This window comes from Rana temporaria, chromosome 3 (assembly GCF_905171775.1).
Source record: "Rana temporaria chromosome 3, aRanTem1.1, whole genome shotgun sequence".
Classification (NCBI taxonomy): domain Eukaryota; kingdom Metazoa; phylum Chordata; class Amphibia; order Anura; family Ranidae; genus Rana; species Rana temporaria.
Genome location: NC_053491.1, coordinates 158998889 through 159023459, shown reverse-complemented (window position 1 = coordinate 159023459; position 24571 = coordinate 158998889). Strand labels below are relative to the sequence as shown.

At 42.7% G+C, this 24571-nt stretch overlaps 1 protein-coding gene across 3 annotated transcripts in view; it reads left to right on the top strand.

Annotated features, from left to right (window-relative positions):
* Positions 1-387: 387 nt before the first annotated feature.
* The window catches only part of ASB15 (ankyrin repeat and SOCS box containing 15), a 48524-nt gene continuing 24340 nt past the window's right edge, over positions 388-24571 (top strand). The window contains exons 1-6 of one of the 3 annotated variants that reach the window (XM_040343708.1): positions 388-499; positions 2816-2914; positions 18577-18632; positions 18710-18841; positions 20404-20562; positions 23005-23250. In XM_040343708.1, coding sequence (XP_040199642.1) covers positions 2817-2914; positions 18577-18632; positions 18710-18841; positions 20404-20562; positions 23005-23250 — 691 coding nt within the window. In that variant the 5' untranslated portion in view covers positions 388-499; position 2816. Of the gene's footprint in view, positions 500-2815; positions 2915-10977; positions 11031-18576; positions 18633-18709; positions 18842-20403; positions 20563-23004; positions 23251-24571 lie in introns of those variants that run through there. The other 2 variants (XM_040343710.1, XM_040343707.1) reach the window with 2 other exon arrangements.

Below are 24571 nucleotides of genomic sequence, written 5' to 3'. Positions count from 1 at the left end.
ATGAATGTGCAGACGACAAATCTGCAACAAAATCTCTGAGGAATGTTTCCAAAACCTATGCCTCGAATAATTAAGGCACTTCTAAAGGTAAATGGGGGTCCAACCTGGCAGTAGCAAGGTGTACCGAATAAAGTGGCCGGTGAGTGTATATTGTATTTATAATTGACCATATCATGTACCATTTTTATGTCCCTGAACTGAATTAGTAAAAAAAAAAACTAGAACGGTATATACATTTTTTATAGTAAGCGAAACAAGATTATATGAAGTGGACTTATATGACTATGAAGGTCATGTTAGTGAAAAGTGCCTATTTACTGCTCCTAGGATGTATTAGAATTGTAGTTCTTTCCTATGAGTGGTGTGCTGCTTCACAAGGTCAGATCTATATTTACCAGTGAGCTTCATGTTTAATTTTAGAGAGTGTGTCACTGTGTTCTGCAGGGTGCGTTCTTGTGACAAGAAAAGGCCTCTGTGTAGCAGATGAGGACTGCAAAAGGTGAGAAACACTTTGTGGACTATAAAAACAATGTTTGTACACTGCAAAATATAACGTAATAATCAGGGTTTCCACACGGCACTGGCATTAAATAAAGCAGTCGTGCTGGTTATCTGGGGTTAGCCAATATCTTATCCAGTGGTATTTCTCCATACAACCTGACGAATGTACATGTGTCATTATGGACGGCATCAGCTGGCAATGCCATACTAACCTACAGCTGTTGCCTGAACAGTGTACTGAATATTACATGGCATTGTGCTAAAATATTAATTCTCTCTCTTTATATAGCCATTGTTCGCCTTTAACATATAGGATTACAGATGGGTATAACGTGACATAACAAGGGTGTCCTGAGGTGGTTATTAATTGAACTCTATAATCACTAAAGGACGGCTGTTATTTAAGTAAGGTGCTAACACAAATTGTATTTGTTTCCGGTTTGTGTTTTCTCACATTACCTGATATGGGAGCTGAGTATGATGACATATCCAATATACTGTAGGGCTATAGTATGTAAAGTGACAGCTGCCATAACCAATGTTACTATAGGTTACAGAGATGAGTAAATCATTTAAATATGCATGGACAGCTGCCCACCTGTTCCTGTCCTGCAAACCATTCTGCAGGGTTCACATCATTGGTGTGCGCAGCCTATTGCATTGGGGTGTGCACCTCAAAGTTCCAACACATATGCATGTGTGACATATTTAACATCCTTTTCCCCTCTCTCTATCCTGAAATAATTGGGGAGGAGGTGTGCAAGGGAGCACACAGGGGGACCCAGGCAGCAGAAAGAGGAGGAATGGGGACAGGAAGGGTGGCACATATTTGTACTGACCCCCTGCTGCAGGAAGAAATTTACAGATCGGTTCTACTAAATACCACCCCCGCTGCCCCTCCTGTCCAGGTTCTGGGGGTCGGCAAGGAAGGATCATGGTTTCTGCCTGCAATAGAGAGGTGAATCGCGATTGACAGGTTGCCAACCCCAGGATTAGGGTGTGCCCAGGCACATCCGGCACACCTCTTGTGCAAGCCTATGGTTCACACTCATTGATACCTTTGCTTTTTAAATACAAAAATGTGAAATCTTAGACCCAAAAGATACTACCCGGGTGCACCCGGATTATAGCCCGGCACCCCATAGCAAAAGGCCTTTCACCACCCCTTCCTGCCCAGGACAATTTCCTGCTTTCAGTGCTGTCTCACTTTGAATGACAATTTCTCAGTCATGCAACACTGTACCCAAATTACATTTTTATTTTATTATTTTTTCACACAAATATTTGGTGGTATTTATTTACCACTGGGTTATTTATCTTTTATTAAATAAATGAAAAAAAACACCAAATACCAAATACACCAAAACACCAAATATTTAAAAAAAAATATAGATTTTCTTTCAATTTTGCAAATAAATAATAATTTTTCATGAATGTAGGCCAGAATGTATACTGCTAAATCTCTGTAATAAAAATAACCCTAATCAGTGTATATTATTTAGTCTGTAGGAAAGTTATAGAGTCCACAAACTATGGTGTATTGATTTGAAAATCGATCAGTCCTGATGCACTTATGACCTTTCATGAGGCCCGAAAATGCCAGGACAGTACAAAAACCCCCCAAATGACCCCTTTTTGGAAAGTAGACAGTCCAGGGTATTTAGTAAGAGGCATGGCAAGTTTTTTAAAATTTAAATTTTTTGTCATAATTTTTGGGGAAAATTAAGAATTTATAATTTACATACTGTCATCAATGCGGTACAGTGTCATCATATAATTGGTGTGTCAGTGATCAGGGACAGTATATACAAAAGTATATTTAAAAAACAATTAATAATAATCTTCTTTTCAATTAATTGATAATATGTTTTTAGTGTATCTTTCTTTTCTGTGTCCCTGTGTGAACATTTCCCTTCACTTCCTTTCCTGGAGACACAACAGGAAGCGAAAGGAAATCTCCTCTTGGACAGTTGTCACTTGAACAGGCGTCCCCACTGGAATATTTCCCCTTCCTTCGGTTGACAACTGTACAGTTTAGGCCCGCGGTTCCCAATACTTGGTTATAAATACATTTGGGTCTTCAATTCACCACACGGCATGAATCAGCTTTATAATAGTTATTTCAAAATTATTTTATCAATGTGTGACCACAACGTTTTTGAATGCGAAGCAGACATTATTGCATTTGGGATTTTTTACTGCATACTTAGAATCCCATTGATCATCGCATGTGCAGTACATATAAATATGTACTTGTTTTACTTGAAATTTTATTTTCAACATATTTTTTATCTTTTTTTTTCTTTTAAATAAGAATGGATGAAACTGAGGAAGAACAGTTGGCTAATTATGAAATTCAGCTCGGCATTCAGGAATCCTTACAAACAGTCACATTTCCTGCTTATCAAACTAGGTAAGAAACCATATCGACTGTATTACTTGGTCAAAGTAATGTCCAGAAATGATTTGACTTGACCATATCATTGAAACTTTCGTTCCTTTCAACTGAGGAGTCCCTAACAAGGCTGGTTTGGAAACAACTGATATCTTGTAAACACCACTCTCGCAACACCACTGCAGAACTGGATGTACCTTCTAAACAATTTGTACACATTTTGCTTAAGGGCTTAGAGCCTGTTGGGTAAAATGCCAAGAAAGGTTGATCTATCAATTTGATTTCTTGGTCATAAAATGATCCATCATATTGTAGTTTAGAAGTATGACAGCCAATAACTTGCTGTGCCCTGTTACAGTAACACGTGAACTTAACCTCTTGCCACCCACATAACACATACATGCAGCAGCAAAGAGGGTGGGCTTAAACACACACACGCTGCACGTACACTATATTGCCAAAAGTATTGGGACGCCTGCCTTTACACGCACATTAACGTTAATGGCATCACAGTCTTAGTCTGTAGGGTTCAATATTCAGTTAGCCCACCCTTACTAGCTATAACAGCTTCAACTCTTCTGGGAAGGCTGTCCACAAAGGTTTAGCAGTGTGTCTATGGCAGTGGTTCTCAACTCCTGTCCTCAGGACCCACTAACAGACCAGGTTTGCAAGATAACTGAAATGCAGCATTCTAGTCTGCATGTCCCCAAAGGTTAATACCTAAAATCTGGACTGCTAGTGGGTCCTGAGGACAGGAGTTGAGAACCACTGGTCTTTGGGAATGTTTGACCATTCTTCCAGAAGTGAATTTGTGAGATCATGCACAGATGTTGGACGAGAAGGCCTGGCTCGGAGTCTCCGCTCTAATTCATCCCAAAGGTGTTCTATCGGGTTGAGGTCAGGACTCAACCTTAGGACTTAAGAGCTCCCTTCACTGGAACTAAGGGGCGAAGTCCAACCCCTTATAAACAATGCCACACCATAATCCCCTCTCCACCAAATGATTTGGACCAGTCTACAAAGCAGGGTCCATAAAGACATGGATGAGCAAGTTTAGTGTGAGGAACTTGACTGGCCTGCACCTCAACCCAATAGATGCAAGATCACCTGACCTCACAAATGCACTTCTGGAAGAATAATCAAACATTCCCATAGACACACTTCTAAACCTTGTGAACAGCCTTCCCAGAAGAGTTGAAGCTGTTATAGCTGCAAAGGGTGGGCCAACTCAATATTGAACCCTATTGAATATTGAACATGTGCGTGTTATGGCAGGTGTTCCAATACTTTTGGCAATATAGTGTATGTATATGTAGCGGTACCCCCGAAGGGGCTGCTGAGTGATGTGGCCCACCTGTCACCCTTCCCAGCCCGGCATTCGCTTCCAGACACTCCAAGACAATGAAAAGTCCATCAGCTTTGTTTTTGTTAAGGAATTCATGGGATGCCCAGAAAGATTTGCATAGCTTGGGAGAATTTAGATACTCTCCTCCTGCACAACTCTTGTTGCAGATTATCTCTCCTTCTCCCTCCAGCACAGCTCGTCAGGTACAGCTAGCACATGGTTAGGCCTGACACTGGTTTCAGCTAGGCTTCAGCAAAATGCCTTATTACAGGCAGGGACCGTGGGCAATTATGGTGTAACAATTGAAACTTCTAATGCTAGCTGCCCTCTTTGGTGGACTACTGCTCCCAGCCAGTCCTCTTCAGACCCTGACAGCCCTCCTGGCTGCAGCTGTCTGTATTCACTGCCCATAATACCACAGTCCTTACTGGCTCTACATTTATCTCAGATTGCATCCTCCCAATCTGCTCCAGCATGCCTTCCCAGCGTTACTGGCTGTGTGTCACTAACCACCATCTGGTGGATCCCTCCTAGAGACTTGCCTGGCAGTATTCCAGCTGTTCTCTTCTGCTCCTGTTCAGGACACCCCTTGGGTTGTATGGGGTTCCTGTTCAGCTCTGAGCCCTTGGCCCAAGGTCACTGTTATACCTGAAGGGTTCCACATGTACTGTCACTTTAAGGCTGGCTCCACCCGGCAGTGATGACAGGGGTCAAGGGGCATAGTAGCCATCTTGGAAGAACACATGTAAAGAGGCTGATAAGATGTACTGTCCTGAGATGCATGTTGCAGTGTACAGATGACCTGAAATAAACATCCATTGTTCCAGACCAGAGTCTTGTGTCTCTCACAACACAGAGGACATAACAGTCACCCCCCCCCCAGACTGGGGGGCTTCCTTAAAGCCCCCGACAGCCTAACAATCCATCTCCAGTTCTTCCACTCGACAACTCCTCCCCAGCTGGGCTGACCCTGGGTATATAAAGAGGCCTGCCCCCCGCCAATCCAGGTTGGGGATTGGTCAGGGTTTCTTAGAACTCCCCAGACAGCTCCATCCTTCTTCCCCTCCTTCTTTCTAGAAGCCCCTAGAAACAGAAGGGGAGCAACCAAAAGATGATGCTATCTGTGAGTCACCAGCCTACTCTGAGCTTCCTTGGGTCTTTGACTGAACAACGAGAAAGAGGCAGAATTGATGATGTCATCAGTTTCTCTTCCTTCCTGCATGTGGGTTTAAGCCAGTTTTGCCAACCTACCAAATTGAAATTTACTGGGACGACACCCGAAATTCACTGGCGCAGCCACGTTTTTACTGGCATTTTTCAAAAGTTACTAAATTACATTTTTAGGTGCAAATTTCAGTATTTGGGCTACAAACAAGTACGCTAGGCAATGTGATTTAAGGTAGATATTAAGGTAAAACAAACATATTTTTGTTATTTTCTATAAAAGGGCAAATTATTTAGGCACATCACCCCCTGCCTCTATCCCCCTCTGCCACCAATACCCCCTGCCTTCACCCCCCTCTGCGGTGCCACCAACAACCCCTGTCTCCATCCCCCACCCTCTGCGGTGCCACCATCCCCCTCTGCAGTGCCACTAACACCCCCTGCCTCCAATCACCCCCTGCCTCCAATCTCCCCCTGCCTCCAATCTCCCCCTGCCTCCAATCTCCCCCTGCGGTGCCACCACAGCCACCATCACCCCCTGCCTCCAATCTCCCCCTGCCTCCAATCTCCCCCTGCGGTGCCACCGCAGCCACCATCACCCCCTGCCTCCAATCTCCATGCGCAGTTCCAAGCCGAACCGATCTCGGCTATTTTTACTGGTACATTCCTGCAACCACGGACATTTACGAACAGGGGAAAAAAGTGCCCGTTTTTACGAACTGTCTGTAAAAATACAGACGATTGGCAACACTGGTTTAAGCTGTTCATTCACAGGTAAAGCAATAGACTGGTTCATAATTCTGCCCCGCCTCTCTTTGTCAATGTTTGTGGAATTCAGGGGGCTGCTATTGGGGCAGATTAGTTTATTTATTCTAAAAATACAGTTATATTTGCACTTCTGTTTATCCTGTCTAGATAGATAGATAGATAGATAGATAGATAGATAGATAGATAGATAGATAGATAGATAGATAGATAGATAGATAGGTAGATAGATTATCTATCTATCTATTGTCTCCTAATGTCTGCATATGTACACTGCAGGACACTTAAAGCAAAACTAAAGGTGGGGTCATTACTCACCTTTCCAACAGTCGCATGCAGCGCCGGCATCTTCTTCGTTGCCAGTCTTTGTGCCTCTTTATTAACCACCATGGGATGACGTCACTCCTGTACATGCAGAAGAGACCGTCATTCCAGCACATAGAGACTGGCCCAGCGATATTAGCTGCACTGCGCAGGCGCAGCTCAGTTTACACCACCGGAAAAGACAGCAAACAGGCAGGTAGGGTCATTTTATTGCAGAAGAGTCCTTGGGTTTGAATTACTAAAACTGTAGAGTACAAAATCTGGTGCAGCTTTGCATGGCAGCCAATCAGCTACTAACTGCAGCTTGTTCAAAGTAAGCTTTGACAAAAAAAAAAAAACCTGGACGCTTATTGGGTTCTATGCAGAGCTGCACCCGATTTTGCACACTCCAGTTTTAGTAAATCAGCCCCATTGCATGTCTCTTCTGCAATAAAAGCCTGCCTGCTCAATGTTTGTTAGATCAGAACTTCAGCTCAGCTTTAACTTGTTCCCAGTGCAGCCCCCTTTCAATATCCCTGGCAGCTCAGGTCCACACTGACAACAGAGAATTAATTAGAGTGGTTTCTGATAATGTGATCAATATAAGAAAAATAACCTGCGAGTGATGATCGGATGCTGGTTTTCCAGCATGTCCCTTCGACAAAAGCTGGTCCTTAGGCTTCTGTTGGAAGGATAGCTGTATACATGTTTCGAATGTCCGCTGGTTCCTGCTGAACCGACTAATATTCAGACCATGTGTACCCAGCTCAACTCTCCTTATCCAGCAATTGGCTTCCCCACACAGATTCACACAAGAAAGCACTATTTTGAGTCCATTTAAGGTTTTATCCTTTGGTCTGATGCTCCTTGCATAGGTGCATGTTTTTTTCATGTTATCAATATGTCAGCTAAAACATAGTAAAACCTACCTACCTGACAAAATAAAGTGGTTATAAGGGGATTTTTTTTAACCTTAATGCATTCTAAGCATTAAGGTAAAAAACCTTCTGGGTGCAGCTCGGCGCCCCCTCCCCTCTTATATTTAACCAAGCCCCATCTCGATCCAGCGACGTACATGAGAGGCCCGGATCTCCGGGTAATCTCCCTCCTCATTGGCTGAGACAGCAGCGGGCATCATTGGCTTCTGCTGCTGTCAATCACAGCAAAGTGAGCCAATGAGGAGAGAGCAGCACCTCTGTGTGTGAATGGATCCACAGAGCAGTGGCTCGGAATTGAACAAGCTGATTGCTGTGGGGGCACTCAGCAGGGGGGAGGGGCCTGGAGCCCCAGCGGGGGACCTGAGGAGAGGACGATCGGGGATACTCTACGAAAAACCACTGCACAGAGCAGGTAAGTATGACATGTTTGTTATTATAATTTTTTTTTTTCAAAACAAGCCTTTAATATAATTTAAGCCTGCAGATAAACATTTAGGGTACAGTGCCACCTATTTAATAGTGTAATTGCCACATAATATTACAGTTTGATAAATATACAGTAAAACCTTGGTTTGAGAGTAACTTGGTTTTAAAGCATTTTGCAAGACAAGCAAAATGTTTTAATGAATTGTGCCTTGAAATACAAGCGATATTTTAATATAAGAGTAGCGTCACGTCACAACTGAGTATAAAAAAGAAGAGAGAAGCCTCTAAGTGTAGCAATATGGTTACATTTAATGAAGGTACAACATTTAGCAACTTATTGCTACACTTAGAGGTGCCTCTTTTCTCTTTTATACCCTGTAAAAAAATGCCTTGATATACAAGTGCTTTGGAGTACAAGCATGTTTCTGGAACGAACTATGCTCACAAACCAAGGGTTTACTGTATGTATTTGACATTTTTGCGCATTGGCGCCGTAGGGAACCAGGCAGTGAAGCCGGAGCGCTTCACTTCCTGGTTCCCTCACCGTGGATGGAGGGGGGGCAGCAATGACGAGCGATCGCTCGTCCTCTGCTGCGGACGCCGCTGGACTCCAGGACAGGTAAGTGTCCTAATTTTAAAAGTCAGCAGCTGCAGTATTTGTAGCTGCTGGCTTTTAATTTTTTTTTTTGAGCGGACATCCGCTTTAAGTGACTCTGACCAGGTTGATTTGTTTAAATTTGGAGCCTCTGTCCCAGCTTTGGCTGTGCTGTGGGCTCATGCTGACGTTTCTGGGGTGCTGGTCACACCCCAGGTCGACAGGTGGCAGCAGCGGAGTCAAGGGTTTGGATGCTACTTCCCGGCAGCCTATCAGGAGGAGGCTTCCTCGCTGTGCATGCTGGGGAGGGGTATTTATAGGGCAGACGCCATTATCTTGGGTCTTCTTCCCGTGTGGCGCCCACCTTCAGGGTAGCCATTCCACGGCACCCCGGCAAATGGCCTTCCGGGCCGGGGTGTGCGTGCTACGCAGCGATCCTGGTTCCGGGACCACGTTGGCCCGGAGCATCTGATCTGCCGCTGGGGACCAGTAAACGACTGGGTCCCCAATCTGCTGAGGTCCTGAGCTGTCCGTCCTGTTGGAGGAAGCTGTCCGTGGAGAGTCTGCCTAAGCAGTGCCAAGAGAGGCTGGTGTTCCAATAGGGGCCTGACCATCCACGGGGGACCAGGAAAACGGGTGCTGAGAGGCTGGAATTTGATCGCCTATCAGTCGGTAACCTAATCAAAACTACCTGAAGGAGATCCGGGTGTTGAATCTAAAAGAGAAGATTCTGCATCACCTTGTTTCTTCAACCATTGGGAGGGTCTGTCCAGAGACTTAGCCCCAGGTTCCGAGTGACATTCTGGCTGCCAGGTTTGTGAGAGAGGCCTGTCCAGGTGCGCTAAACCCATTACGGCTGGAGTGGCGAAGTAAAGTGTCGTTGGAAGCAGGACTGTTTCCTGTCCACATACACCTGAATCTGTTGTTCACCATTTCTGCTATCCCTTCACCTTTTAATTGTTTAACCGTTTTTACCCGGCTGGGTAATAAAATCACAGAAAAGACACCTGTTTGAGTGGACATTCCATTTACTACAACTCTCATCAAGTACCCTAGACGGCGGAGATACAGAGGTAACATGCCACCCAAAACAAACCAGCAGCTCCTTCGGGGGTAGTTCTACACAATAAAAAAAAACAGAGCAGGGTTTTTATTAAAACAGTATATGATTTGAAAAGCCTTATATATTCCAAAAAGTGTATGAAAATTACTGTATTTAGGTATTTGAATTAGTCATAGAGTAGTCGTCAACGCATGCTAATGCTGCTATATTTGGTTAAAATTGGCCTGGACATCTAAGCATCAATGACCCCTGGTCAGAATGTTCAAAGAGGCTGCAATAAATTCACATTTATGCATTTACACAATTTAATTAAAAAATATATATATATATATTTTTTTTAATTAGCACAAAACTAATTTGTGTTTTTTTTGTTATGTCCATCTGCTTTAATTTCCATTATTAACTAGAGTGTACCATTACCAATTTTAAATAGTAATATTTTTAGGATTGTAATAATGATAACATTTAATATTGAAGTACAACAAGTACATTTGTGGCAACCCATTACTGTCTGGGTATGAAGTCTACTGGTATCTGCAATTTTATCTTATTTTTGTTTTAGTAGCAAGGAAGTACTCTTTATTTTTAGAGACACATTTTATCTCTGGCCTAGCTTGGAGCACATGAATATTTGATTGCTTGTTGTACAATTAGTCAGCATTATTCCACTATGCAGTTTCAAACTGTTGACAGTTTCAAAGAGATTCCAACCATGACTCTAATATAGTAATGTGTGCTACACAGATAGGAATTAATAACTGTACCTACGTCCCATAGATCAAGATTCAAGATTTAGAAACGGGTTGAGACACTCAGGACTTTCATGGTACAACATGAACTCACAACTCTAAATTCTTATTAAAATCGTAATAGTTCTTACAACAATCGAATGTTCAAAGATCATTTCACATACTGTATAGTATTGTCAAATGATAGACAACAAAACACAGAATATTAAAATATATATCCCCCTTAGTGGATGGAATATTTAAGATAGAGTATCCTCCCAATCATAGGAGATCTATATTAGCAATAATCCAGTCTTTTACTCAACATGTTTTGTGGGTAACTCGCTTCTTTAGGAGTTTTGGTAAGAGGAATATTGATCTGTGCAAAATTAGACACAGTGATAATATATCTAAAAATATATATGAGATAAAAGACAATCATAGATGTATAAACACGCATGTGCCTCTGTAGAAAGAAAAATGCAGCGCAGGATGCCATCAAGCAATAGAAATTACATAAAATATTGTGCCCGTTGCATAAGACAAAACAAAGTTGGACTGTAGAATGCCCCAAGTTGTGCGGATCAAACAACTCATGCAATGGGCACAATGTTTTATGTCTGTGCTAATGTTTGATGGCATCCTGCACTGCATTTTTCTTTCTGCAGACGCACACGCATGTTTATACGTCTATGGATGTCTATATCTTATACATATTTTTAGATATATTATAACTGTGTCTATTTTTCTACAGATCAATATTCCTCCTACCAAAACTCCTGAAGAAGCGAGTTACCCATGAAACATGTTGAGTAAAAGACTGGATTATTGCTAATATAAACCATCTATGATTGGTAGGATACTATATCTTAAATATCCAATACACTAAGGGGAATATATATTTGAATATTCTGTGTTTTGTTGTCTATCCTTTCAGGGCCGATCCTAGGGTCACAGACGCCTAGGTGCAGAAATATTTCTGGCGCCCCCACATGGGTGTGGTCATCTTACTAACTCCTCCCCTTTACACATGTTTCTATGGCTACGACTCGGGCACAGAGATGCTCCCCTAAGAAGTCTTCATTAGTGTCCCCCATCAGTCCCCCCCAGCAGGTGTCCCCCAACAGAGCCCCCCACAGCAGGTGTCCCCCTTCAGAGCCCCCCACAGCAGGTGTCCCCCATCAGAGCCCCCCTACAGCAGTTGCCCCCCATCAGAGCCCCCCTACAGCAGTTGCCCCCCATCAGAGCCCCTCACAGCAGGTGTCCGCCTCAGAGCCCCCCACACCAGGTGTCCCCATAGATCAGTACTTGTCCAATAGATCCCTGTAGCTTGGGAGCAGAAGCATATTACAGGGGGTGGGGCATACGTGGCATCTTTGGTTACTTGGAGGGTGGTACTCGGAGAGAATTTCTGGGAGTGCACAGGATGATTGGCAGCAGCTATGGCCAACCCAGAAGCCTCTCATCACACCGCCTATGGGAGAAGAGCCGACACACACAGAGGGGGGCGGGGCAGACAGGAAACTACTCCATGCACACCGGACAGAATTAATTAGTGGAGCCTAGTGCCGGAACGTGTTTCAGTAATAGGCTCCGCTGTTTTACCGCCAGCCCGGATTCCGGGGACAGTGGGAGGTATGCGCTCTTGTCAGTTGCCAGCGGAGAGAGCAAGCGGGATGGGGAACCGCAGCACCCACGCTCTGCCTCTGGACACAGACAAGGAGAAGGGAGGGGAGCACTTTGGAGCTTCGGCGCCCCCACCTCTGCGGCGCCTGGGTGCGGAGCACCCCGTGCACCCTGCCTAGGATCGGCCCTGTATCCTTTGACAATAATATACAGTATATGAAATGCTCTTTTAACCTTCTGAGCGGTGTTCCCGAGTCTGACTCGGGGTGAGATTTTTTTGCTAGGATCGGTAACCCCGAGTCAGACTCGGGCTTGCCTCGCAGCATCCATAGGCTTGGTTTACTTACCATGTCCCTGGATCCAGCGATGCCATCGCGCTGTGTGAGCGGGACCTCGCTAGATTCACACAGTGCCTCTGTGTGCCGCCGATCTCCGTTTCCTGCGATGTTACGTCGCACAGGAGCGGAGAACGGCGCCAAATTCAAAAAGGTAAACAAACACAATACATACAGTATACTGTAATCTTATAGATTACAGAACTGTATGTAAAAAATACACACCCCCTTTGTCCCTAGTGGTCTGCCCAGTGCCCTACATGTACTTTTATATAATAAAAACTGTTCTTTCTGCCTGCAAACTGTAGATTGTCCATAGCAACCAAAAGTGTCCCTTTATGTCAAAAATGGTTTTAGAACAGCTAGAAAACAGCGATAATAAATTATAATCACTTGCAGAATTGTGCGATAGCGATTTGTGGGGAAATTCGTCATAAAAAAATAAAAGTAATGACAGCGACAATTCTGCAACTGAGCAAATTTCAGTGAGTTTGAGTTGATTACATTATTGAATAATTTTTACTTGTATTATATTATTATTTGTTATAATTATTTATAATTATTTATTATATTATAATTTATAATTTTGTTTTTAAAAAAATGTCACACCCGGGATGCCTACTAGACTCTTGTTTGGTCAGATTTAAGTGAGTTATTCCTAAGAATTACAGGCCTACAGTATAAAACGCCAAATTTCCTTGCAAATAATGGTACCGCTTTCAGCACCTTTTTTTCTGAAATAACCGCCAGGGAGGTTAACATTCGATTGGTATAATAAATATTATGATATTAATAAGAATTTTGAGTTGTGAGTTCATGTTTTACCATGAAAGTCCTGAGTGTCTCAACCTGTTTCTAAATTTTGAATAATGACTCTAATATGTTTCTAAAACACACACAAACCAGGAATCTGTGAAAATGTATGTGTAGTTTAACAGCTTCAAATAAAAAGGGGATAAGTTCCATCATCTTTGTCTGTGGAATTGAATGATGGATCATGTTTAGGAAATAATTTGTGAAGGATAAACTCTATTTTCGGTCTATCTTATAGTGGGATTAGCCAGAGCATAAGTGCCAGAGGTCAGTTACAGAACCTGAGCCGTATGATTAGCGCTTGGCATGTCAATTTCACTATCGTATTCAGTCCAGTGAGTAGGCATAGATACAAAAAAGTGCACTCGTAGAAAGGAAGATGGATCACGACTGTTCTTAAGCTACAGCTTACAGCTAAAGAGTCGCTGACTGACAGGTAACCATGAAAGGGAGAAGATGAGGAACTTTGGAAATGACAAGAAGTGAAATATCAGTAACAAGTTGACCACTTGTCCACCTGTCACCAGGGCAGGAAGAGAGCTTAGATCTCACCAGTGAGGACACAGAAAATAATAAAAACGTGCCAGAGGTTCTAACCCTACTCTGTTCTACAAAAAAAATAATCCTATCAGTTTTGAAGGTGAACAGTTTTAACCTCACTTCCTTTTGCTGGTAACAAAACAGATAGTTAAGGTAAATCTGTCCACGGTAACAAAACATAACAGGCATGGTTGCAATTTCACTTTAGGTAAAAGTGCAGTAATAAGGTTCTCACTAAAAAAGTCACACAAAGCTGAGATTGTCATTAGATAAAAAGTGTAAACAAATACAGCAATGGAAAGTACTGTAGAGTTAAAATTCTTACAATCTCTGCAAATCTAAGGGCCCAGGCAGACCATTGAAGTGTGTTTGTATGCATGCTAACATGTGTTGTGTTGTGTTATGTTGCACATTAATGTGCATGGCATGAAGGCAACTCTTTAATTTGAAAGGTCTGCCAACATACCAAAACGAACCAAAAAACAGACAAACATAATTTAGTACATTGTTGTGCATAGTGGTACGCTGAAATGCATGTGCATCAGGGGGATATGGCTTTTGTAGTGTACTGTATCTGGGTGCCTTAAACAATAAGTGGCACCGGCCTTCTCCCCAGATGGCATTTGAATCCAGGTGCTGTACTAACCTGACAACTAAGGCCTGCTATACACGGTTTGAATCCCAGCTGATTCAGCAAGAACCGGCTGAGATTTGAACCGTTAATGGGCAGACTGAATGAACCAAGTTGATCGATTGATCAACTTGGGTACAACCAGACCAGCCTGCCGGATTCTCTCGCGAATATAGCAGATAATCACTGTCTTCTCTGTGGTGAAGATGGCTCCAGGGCCAGATAGCCGCACTCCAATGCAATTACTTTTATTGGTTTAAAAGACAGTCCATACAGCACAAAAAGCATAAAGGACAGCTGTAATTAATGCGTTTCACACCCTCACTGGTTCTTGTCATAGCTACTTTCCGTTACTTGCCAGTAAATGTGACGGGAGCATGCAGGGTTTCGTGCTCTCGGCACAGCTTTGTTTACATTTTGGATTTTGGTACGTATATATGCAGTCTCTCGACGTTAAGGCCCACCTGCCGAGAGGCCACATATGTATGTGTACAGCCAGCGTTAACAGGTTAAGTAAAGAACCTGAATAATGGAGTCTAGCCTAGTCACATTAACCCAAAGGTGTTGCAACCAGGTAAAAATGCTAAGGGAATTTCACAAAAAAAAGGACATGGACATATTAGTTTAGGAAACTGTGGCAAGTCAAAAACCTATGTCGGAGGGGAGGGATGGGAGGTGCCATGGATGACATAGCATGTGGCATATATTCAAAGCTCCAAAAATCACACAGTTAATTGAGAGGGTGGAAAGAGGTCAAGCCAAGGCTGCCAGATACGTACAAATTTGTCATGGGTATCGTTAAGGATTGCTGTAAGTTTTTCAATAACCATTGTGCCTTGTATGCGGTGTATCACCTCATCGAAATGATGAATCATTGATTTCCATGCTCTCGCTATTGATGGTTTAGTTGCCATGAATATATGTATAATTATGCCTCGTACACACGACCTGTTTTCCCGTCGGATAAAAAAACTGATGGTTTTCCTGATGGAATTCCTCTCAAGCCTGCCTTGCATACACACGGTCACACAAAAGTCTGGCGAACTTTTGACTTCCAAGAACGCGGTGAAATAAAAGACTACGACGAGCCGACAAAATTAAATTCTATGCTTTCCAGCATGTGTCGAATTTTTTCCGAGCATGCGCTTTTTTTCCCCTCGGAAAAGCATACAGACGAATGGTTTTCTGACGGGAAAAAAGAGATCCTGCTCTCTTTTTTTTCCAGCAGTTTTCCCGTCTGAAAAACTGCAACGGAGCATACACACACCCAGGATTGTCTGCGAAAAGCTCTCATCGTAGTTTTTCCAACGTCAAATCCGTTCGTGTGTACGCGGCATTCGTGTACGTTCCTGGCGAGTGGCATGTTTGGATCGGTTCATGCAAAAGAGCCTCCAGGGATTCTTTTGCAAATTGGTGGAGAGTAATCAATTGACCAAAGCGTATACCTGTATACACAGGCTCTTAACTTTAGGGCATGTGTCACGTACCTGGTTATGGAGCTCAACGTGCAGGGAGCGGCCTCTCATAAGCCTCCGACTCAGGACCTCCTGGTAGAATAGACAGAGGGTCAAGAGTCCGGAGGGGCACAAGTGCCTGATGGTAAAGCTGGGTAGCGGGAAGCGGTAGCAGGCAGGTGTATGCTGGTCCAGGAGAAGCACCAAGCAGCAGGCAGAGACGGTGGTATGGCACTTGCAGGTACAGGCATCAGGCAGATGAGTAAGCCGGACGGAACACCGGTAAGTGGTTCAGGAATCAGGGTAAGTCCAGAGAGTAGTCGAAAGTCCGAGCCGGGTCGGTAACACAGGCGGGCAGTGACAGAGCCAGGGGTAAAGCAGAAGCCGTAGTCAGGTGAAGCCGGGGTCGAAGGCAGGTTGCAGGCAAGGAAGGTCACAGGAAGCCGGGTCAGGTAAACAGGAGATCAACAGGTAACAGGTGCAGATTCTCAGGTAAACGCTGTAGACTGGTCAGCAAGATGGAGAGGCACCAGGCAGTTTAAATAGCGTTTCTTGGCGCCAAACACCGTCACCGCGCGCACCGCCACGAACGCTGCCGCGCAAACGCGCGCCAACGCGCATGTGTCGGGGCAAAACGGAACGTCTTTCGTGACAGCATGTCTATCCTTCAAATTTTTCAATCAAGTGCCGGTCAAAATGTAGTGAATATCAGCCAGTTAATCAGGAATTGGCTGAAATTTGCATAGTGTATGGCCAATTTTAGTATTAACAATGCACTTTCCTATGCTGTTTAGTTGTTTACACTTTTTTATCGAATGACAGTATCTCTTAAAATAACTTGATATGCTTAAACTTGATGTCCTTGAGTAACACTGACTTGTATTTAGCCAATGCAAACACAAAGGTGGTAGTATTCTCTTGACAGAATGGATAGGCTGCTCACCATAACATAATGGAACAAGCTTTCAGATAGTGGCAATGTTTCAAACATAGTCCAGCAATTAATCTTCCAGAGCTCAGTAAAAAAACACAGGCCTGGAAGGAATTCAGTGTCATAGACCAATAATGTCTAATGACCAGCTCTGTTGCACAGAATAGTCTCAGATTTAGAAGCTCATTCTCTGGTGCCAAATAACTGGAATTGTTTTGCATGGATAAAATTAGGAGAAGAACATCCTGCTTTACACGTATTGTTATGCAAACAAAACATCACCCATTGTCCTCTCATTTAAAGTGACACTAAACAATATCCTAGTTCTACAAAAATAATCCACACGCATCCACTACTTATAGGCCCTGTTAGCTAACATTATTAAAATTGTTTCTTACTTTGGTTTCCTGCCTCCTTATGATAAGGTGACCAGATTTTTAAAATGAAATCCGGGGACATATTTTTTTTTTTACTAGTAATGGCGGCAATCAGCGACTCTCTGCCCATTGCCGCACACCTCACAGCCTGTCAAGGCTTACTCTCCGTCTTTTACTGGGTGGGTGCGGAGGAAGATCACTTTGCCAGGGAACGCTTGAGCCAAGTCACCCAAAACTGAAGAAATATTCCCTCCGCCCCAACCAGCACATGATCATCAGAAAGGGGCACAGATAATGGAAAAAATACACCCCCTAAGCTAGTAGGAGTGGCAGAGCGGGGGGGAGGGGGGGTGTAATTTAGATTTTTTTTCAATTCTACACTGACTGTCTTTGAAATTGCCCCAGTTCAAATCCAATCCGGGGACAAAACCGGGAACAGACTTGGTCCGGGGACAGTGTCCTCAATCTGGGGACTGTCCCCTAAAACCGGGGATGTCTGGTCACCCTACCTTATGATGTCCTCTGTGAACTCCTGAACCCCTGCTTTTCCCTTGTTTGTTACAAGCAGTGCACGTTGGTTGCGATCTTGTGTACTGCTTGTACTGCTCTATGCTCACACAAATCCAACAGACCATAATCCCTAGTCCATAGTCTCTGGTCCATCTCAGAAACAAGCAAAAGAGAATGGTTACAATCGTACATGCATTTGTCCTTTAGGCCCATTCGCACCTGGGCATTTTGTAGCCCGAAGCTCTAAAATACTCCAAAATTATCCAAAATCACATGGGTTTCAATTGTTCAATTGTGCCTGTTCATCTGAGGCCCCGTACACACGATCGGTCATAACCGATGAAAACGGACTGAAGGACCGTTTCATCGGTTAACCGATGAAGCTGACTAATGGTCTGATCGGTTAAAAAACCCATCTTGTCAGAGCACGGTGACGTAAAACACACAACGTGCTGAAAAAAACAAAGTTCAATGCTTCCAAGCATGGGTCGACTTGATTCTGAGCATGAGCGGCCTTTTGACCGATGCTTTTGCATACTAACGATCGGTTTTGACCTATCGGTTAGGCGTCCATCGGTTCAATTTTAAAGCAAGTTCTCTTTTTTTTGACCAAAGGATAACTGACCGATGGGGCCCACACACAATCGGTTTGGACCAATGAAACGGTCCTTCAGTCTGTTTTCATCAGTTTTGACTGATCGTGTGTACGCGGCCTTAGAGAAGTGTTGTTTGATGTTTGTAGCTTAAAAAAGTAGATTCTATGGAAATAAGAATCTTGGCAGCCGGGCAGCCCTCTTTAGACTTTAGAGTCCTTGTGAGAATAAATTATTTCAAAGTACATGATGCTAGAGAGGTCAGTGATGTTTTTTTTTTATAGCTCTCTAAGGCCCCTTTTACACTAGCAGACTGATCGGACCCTCCAGTCTCCTCTATGGAGTGGCGGGTGTCAACGCAAGTTTGTTCTTTATGGTTCTGTGATCGATTGCCTTTACCCCCTTTTTAATAAGAAGAAAATACATTTTGGATGTGCTTAACGTTTAAAAACAAAACAAAAAACAAAAAAATATATATATATATTTACTGCTCAAAGATACCGGCAGAAAACTAAATTAAAATAGTAACCCATTTTTTCACAGTGGCTTCGTACCGACAAGTGAAGTAAACCGCAAAATTGTGGCTGCAATAAAACAAGGTAAGCGAAAGCGGTATTATTATTGTTCTAATTGATACAATCAATCATGAGTCTGAACTGATGTGTAATGTGTTTAGGTGAAATCACAGAACTCCAGAAATACATGCAATATAAGTATGCACTGGATGAAGCTGATGAGAAAGGATGGTTTCCTCTACATGAAGCAGTAGTCCAACCAATCCGGCAAATTACAGAAATTATTCTTGATGGTAAGGTGCATAAAATACACACCATCCTAGGGACTTAAAGCGGGGGTTCACCCTATAAAATATTTTTTTTTTTTTTTTCTTCTAGCCAAAAATTCGGCATTGTAGCGCGAGCTACAGTATGCCGGTCTTAATTTTTTTATCGCTGTACTCACAGTGTAATCGTACATAGTAGATTCCGACTGCCCACGGGGAATGGGCGTTCCAATCCAGACGGAAGGTGATTGACGGCCGGCTCTGGCGCGTCACGCTTCTCCGGAAATAGCCAAAATAGGCTTGGCTCTTCACGGCGCCTGCGCATAGTCTGTGCGCAGGCGCCGTGAAGAGCCGAGACCTACTCCGGCTGTCTTCGGGGAGCGTGACGTGCCAGAGCCGGCCGTCAGTCCTGTTGAAAAAGTGCATATGCGTGGTATCCAGTAATAGCACTGCTGTGCTGCACATGTGTTGCAGATCATGCATTGGTGCTCTCATTCCAGTCACTCCCTAGGTATTAAATGCTCACCTTGGAGCGTGCGACTTAGCGATTATGCTCAGTCATTACACGTTTGTGAATCACCCCTGGGTTCTATAATGGTAACAGGATCAGGAGCAAATATGAGTCATTGGTTGTTAGTATGCCGGAGGGGTGCCTGCTCCTAACAACCGGCAAAAATTGTACACAAAAATGAATAAAATAAAAATAAAAATTCAGATGCGATTCTGATGCACTTCCATTGAAGTCTATGACAACAAAACCGCACTGCATTGTACCAAAGTATCACAGAACCCTTTGCCAAAGTTGCATTGTCGCTGTGCACGATTGGAAGCAATGTTATTTCTATTATAATGCAACCCAATTTGAATATGAAATCTCATCATTGTGAACCTGGCCTAAGCAGTTAGTCCACCATGACATACTTACATATATCATATATTCTTATGTCTCTGTTTCGAATCATTCCCCCTAGCAAGGCCACCTCCCAACTTCTACAAAACTTGAAAATTTGTTGTTGTTTTTTTGGCAAAGAAGTAACTTGATTAAAACAAAATTAATGAATAAAATTAAAAGCTGCTATTAAGGAGAATCTGTTTTTTTAATGGTAGATGTCAATGTGCAACAGAGAAAATTTCCCAAGTGGGGTATTTAGGCAGCTCAATTAGACGAATGGGATACAATGTAGTAAAAAAGTATTTATTCACATATATAAAAATTATCAAAAAAAGGGGAAAATTGTGGGATCATAAATAGAATATGAGTTGCGGCATAGCAAAAGAACATTAAATTCCATAGAGGTTATACAGTACACAACAAAACATTTATACAGCTAAAATGTTATGTATTGCATGTATAAATGGTGTCCTTTTCTCTGTTGTATTATAACGGGGTGAGCAGCATTTTTTCTCTCCACTCCATGTGTTCTGTCCCTTCGATGTCAATGTGCATGCCTATTTCACAAAGAGATTTTCATAGTGGTAATCTATTATATGTTACAAATAGGGATGACAAAGTCTATAATCTTTTAAATCTGTAAACCACAGAATTCTGTGCTTATTACTAGAAAGTAATTAGCTGTACTCATATATAGCCATATATAAAGCACAGTGGGAGCAGAAGACTACTGATGGTGAAACACCACTTACACTTGCTGCAAAATCTGGACTAGATGAAAATGTGAAGGCACTTCTAGAGAAAGGAGTTTGGCCGAACACCAAGAACAGCAGAGGGGAGTCACCACTTCTAATTGGTAAGATTTGCTACAAGAACGCTCACAAACAAAAGGGAATATGTAAATAGAATCCATGCTATATTTCTTTATACATGCTGTATTCTGCTAGGGGTAATTGTATCCATATTATGCCGCGTACACACGACCGTTTTTCGGGTTGTAAAAAATTACATTTTTTTTTCATGTCATTAAAACGATCGTGTGTGGCCTCCAGAGCATTTTTCACAATGTAAAAAATGGGCATTAAAAATTTAGAACATGCTCTAATTTTTCACGACGTTTTTAACGTTGTCGTTTTTAACGTCGTAAAAAATGATCGTGTGTGGGCTTTAACAACGTGAAAAACCTGCGCATGCTCAGAAGCAAGTTATGAGACGGGAGCGCTCGTTCTGGTAAAACTAGCGTAGAGTAAGTACATTCATCACGCTGTAACAGATTGAAAAGCGCGAATCGTCTTTTACTAACACAAAATCAGCAAAAGCAGCCCCAAGGGTGGCGCCATCCGAATGGAACTTCCCTTTTATAGTGCCCTCGTACGTGTTGTACGTCAATCGCGCTTTGCGAGAGTATTTTTTTTTCACGATAGTGTGTAGGCAAGGCTGTTTTAACGATCGGGTTGAAAAAAACTTAGGGCCAAATCCTCAAAGATCCTGCCTAACTTATCTTTTCCCATTTAAGTTACACTGCCTTAAAATTTCTACCTAAGTGCCCGATCCACAAAGCACTTACCTAGAAATTTCAGGCCGTGTAACTTAAATTCTCCCGGCGCAAGGCGGTCCTCTTCTCCAGGGGGCGATGACAATTTAAATGAGGCGCGCTCCCGCGCCGGCCGTACTGCGCATGCTCGTGACGTCATTTTCCCGACGGGCAGCACGCAAAATTACGTTACGTCGGGCTTTGTGGATTGCGACGGGACAATAAAGTTGCGTCGGGTAAAAAAAAAGTTACGCGCCGAAAAATAAAATTCAAAATTAAAAAAAAATTGCGGCGATCGAAAAAAAGGTCTGTTTTTACAAGGTCCCTTTTTACAAGGTGTAAACAGTTTACACCTTGTAAAAGCAGCCCTAATTTTACGTATGCAAATGTAAACTTACGCAGAAAAAACAAAGCTGAAAAGCTTTGTGGATCTCTGTAAGTCCTCATTTGCATACGCAAAGCGGCATTTCAATGCGAAATGCCCCCAGCGGCGGATGCGGTACTGCATCCTAAGATCTGACAGTGTAAGTGTCTTACAGATGTCAGATCTTCTGCCTATCTTTGGAAAACTGCTTCTGAGGATCAGTTCCAAAGATAGGCACAGGGATACGCAGGCTGAACAGCAGTTCCGCCTGCGTATCCCTTTTGAGGATTTGGCCCCTAGTTTTTTCTAGACCATTAAAAACGTCATTTTTTACAACCCGAAAAACGGTCGTGTGTACGCGGCATTAGAGCCAAGACTGATCTGATTTATGTATTTATTAATATTTCACACATTAGTTTTGTCCAAATGGCCCCTTTCGCACAAAGGGTCTGATTGGGTCCACCTGTCAGTATTTTTTAAGTGGACCTGATCAAACCCTGTATTCACCCCTATGGACTGGCGGGTATAAACAGACTTTTGTCAATTTACACCCGCCTACCTTCAATCTGATCTGGCCTGCTTAAAAAAAATAGATGAATAGGGTACTTAGCAGACACAGACCTGTCATCCACCAACTCTGCTCTGATCAGCAAGGATCATCGGACAGATCCCCTGCTGATCATAACAGAGTCCACCCCGTGTGAAAGGGGCCTAATAGCACCTAAAGGCTTTCTGAAAATATTACAAAGGACAGATGCAAACAATAAAGCATTACAATGTACTTGATATTCTTAGTTTAATGCATGTTTTACTACATTTGCCGCACTTTATTGAGGCCAAATACATACCCCCCAACTGTCTGAGATGGGAATAAGGGAAACCTATTAGCAAACGTATGTAGGCATAGGCTACACCCTCTGTCATGCCCCCCCCCCCCCCCCCCGGCAGGAGAATAGTACAAAAACATCATTGGTTAAACACACAAGTGATTTTTTATCACACCTATTCCTTTATATTGGTTATATTGACTTTTTAAATGTAGAAATGCAGCAACTGGGTAAAAAGTTTAGCACTGGGAAACACTTTTTGAAAGATAAAAATTGCATTTTATATACAACTATATGGTAGACCAAAATGAGGGACAAGTGAGGAGGAAAGAGGGACAGAGGGACTTTGTTCCAAATCAGGGACAGTTGAGAGCTATGCAAATATGGGTAAAAATGCAGCAAGACATGCACTAAAACGCGATAAAAGCACATTAAATATATGTTTTACTCCACTATAGTAAATTGTGGCTTAGAACGGATACTTCAGTGTGCATCAGGCCTTTTTTTTTTTTTTGTCTTTAATTGTTTTGTGTTTGTATTTCATATTTGTATTTTGTTGTTTTTACTTTCCAGCTGTAAGGAGTGGAAGTCATGATATGGTGGTTACTCTGATAAGTTACAATTGCACCATTAACCAACCTTGTGTAAGACGTTGGTCAGCACTGCATGAAGCAGCAAAGCAGGGCCGCAATGATCTGATCACCCTACTCATAAAGAATGGTGCAAATGTCAGTCTTAGGGATGGCTTTGGAGTCACACCGCTGGGAGTAGCTGCTGAGTTTGGTCAATGTGAAGCTCTTGAACAGTTAATTCATAAGGGTATGTAACCAATATAGTGTATATTTTTCTCGTTATTAATTAAACAGTGTTACTTTGTGGATTAGTGTTTTAAATCAAAATAGTTAGGGGGGAAAAAATGAAAAATGCTTTATTTCCATAGGGCTGGCTATCTTTCACCATAGGCAGTCTTCACTTCAAAAGTTCCAGAGTACAGTATAAGTTGTATTCAGTCAGTTGTCTCTAATAAGAACAGATGGTAAAAAGAGGTGTGTACAGGGCTCAAGTCCTGCGGGAACGCGTGGGAACGGAGTTCCTGCACTTTTTTCACAGCAGGAACGCAGTTCCCTTTGTAGGACTAGAGCAGCCAAGAGCAGCCGAGCCACCCGAGCCAATCCTTCACTAAGCGCCGATGCCCAGCTCGAGTCACTGTCAGGGGCAGGCGAACCTTAGTAATCCTTTATGTTACTGGCCGCTTCCTGTATATGGATTCATCGGGTAGTGTGCGGGTCTTCCGTCACTTCCTCGATGCCGCAATGTCTCCTGGGAGCTTTTGTCATTGTTCCCAGGAGACATTGCGGAGGTCTGCCGCGAGTTGTCGCAGGATTTAGAAAGAACTTACAAAAACATGCGGTTTAGTAATTATGCATATGAGCGTATCATTTTTTTTGGGTGGGAGTTCCCACACTTTTTTCCCCAGGACTTGACCCCTGGGTGTGTATATTTTGGGTTGAGCTGTAGACTTATAGCAGCAAGGAGAAACTGCAAAACATGTGAAAAGAAGCCTAAAGCACCACCTGCAGGCTGATATTAGAACAGAGCATTGACATGAGCAATTCTTTATTTATCTAGCATATAAAAAACATAAATTAACATATAAATCAATAACAATAAAGCTAAAGGAAGAAGATCACAAAACCACCCATACACTCCCTTTAATTATCATAGGTGGGTTTCTCCTGGAGCTATTTTTGCCTATTTTGTGAAATAGGGCATTCGTAATGTAACCTGGTCATAGCTCCAAATAGTTCTTTTGTGCATGGGGCGGCACACCTTGACATATTTTAAAGACTTTATTAAGCCAAACATAGCTTAGAAGAGAGGATTAGCAAGTACAGTAAAACCTTGGATTGAATATAAGAACTGGACAGCACCTATGGATATGAGTATATCCCTATAATAACGAATTTCACCTGCAAAAATAAACTTGCTGAGTATTACCAAAGCAATATCATGTATAAGAAAACAAAAAATTGCGCTAGAAATAGTTAGATATAAGTAGTAGACAAATCATTGGTTAAACAAAAAAATCTATTAATGCATCATTAAAATAATGACATCAGATAATCCCATATGGTGCTCA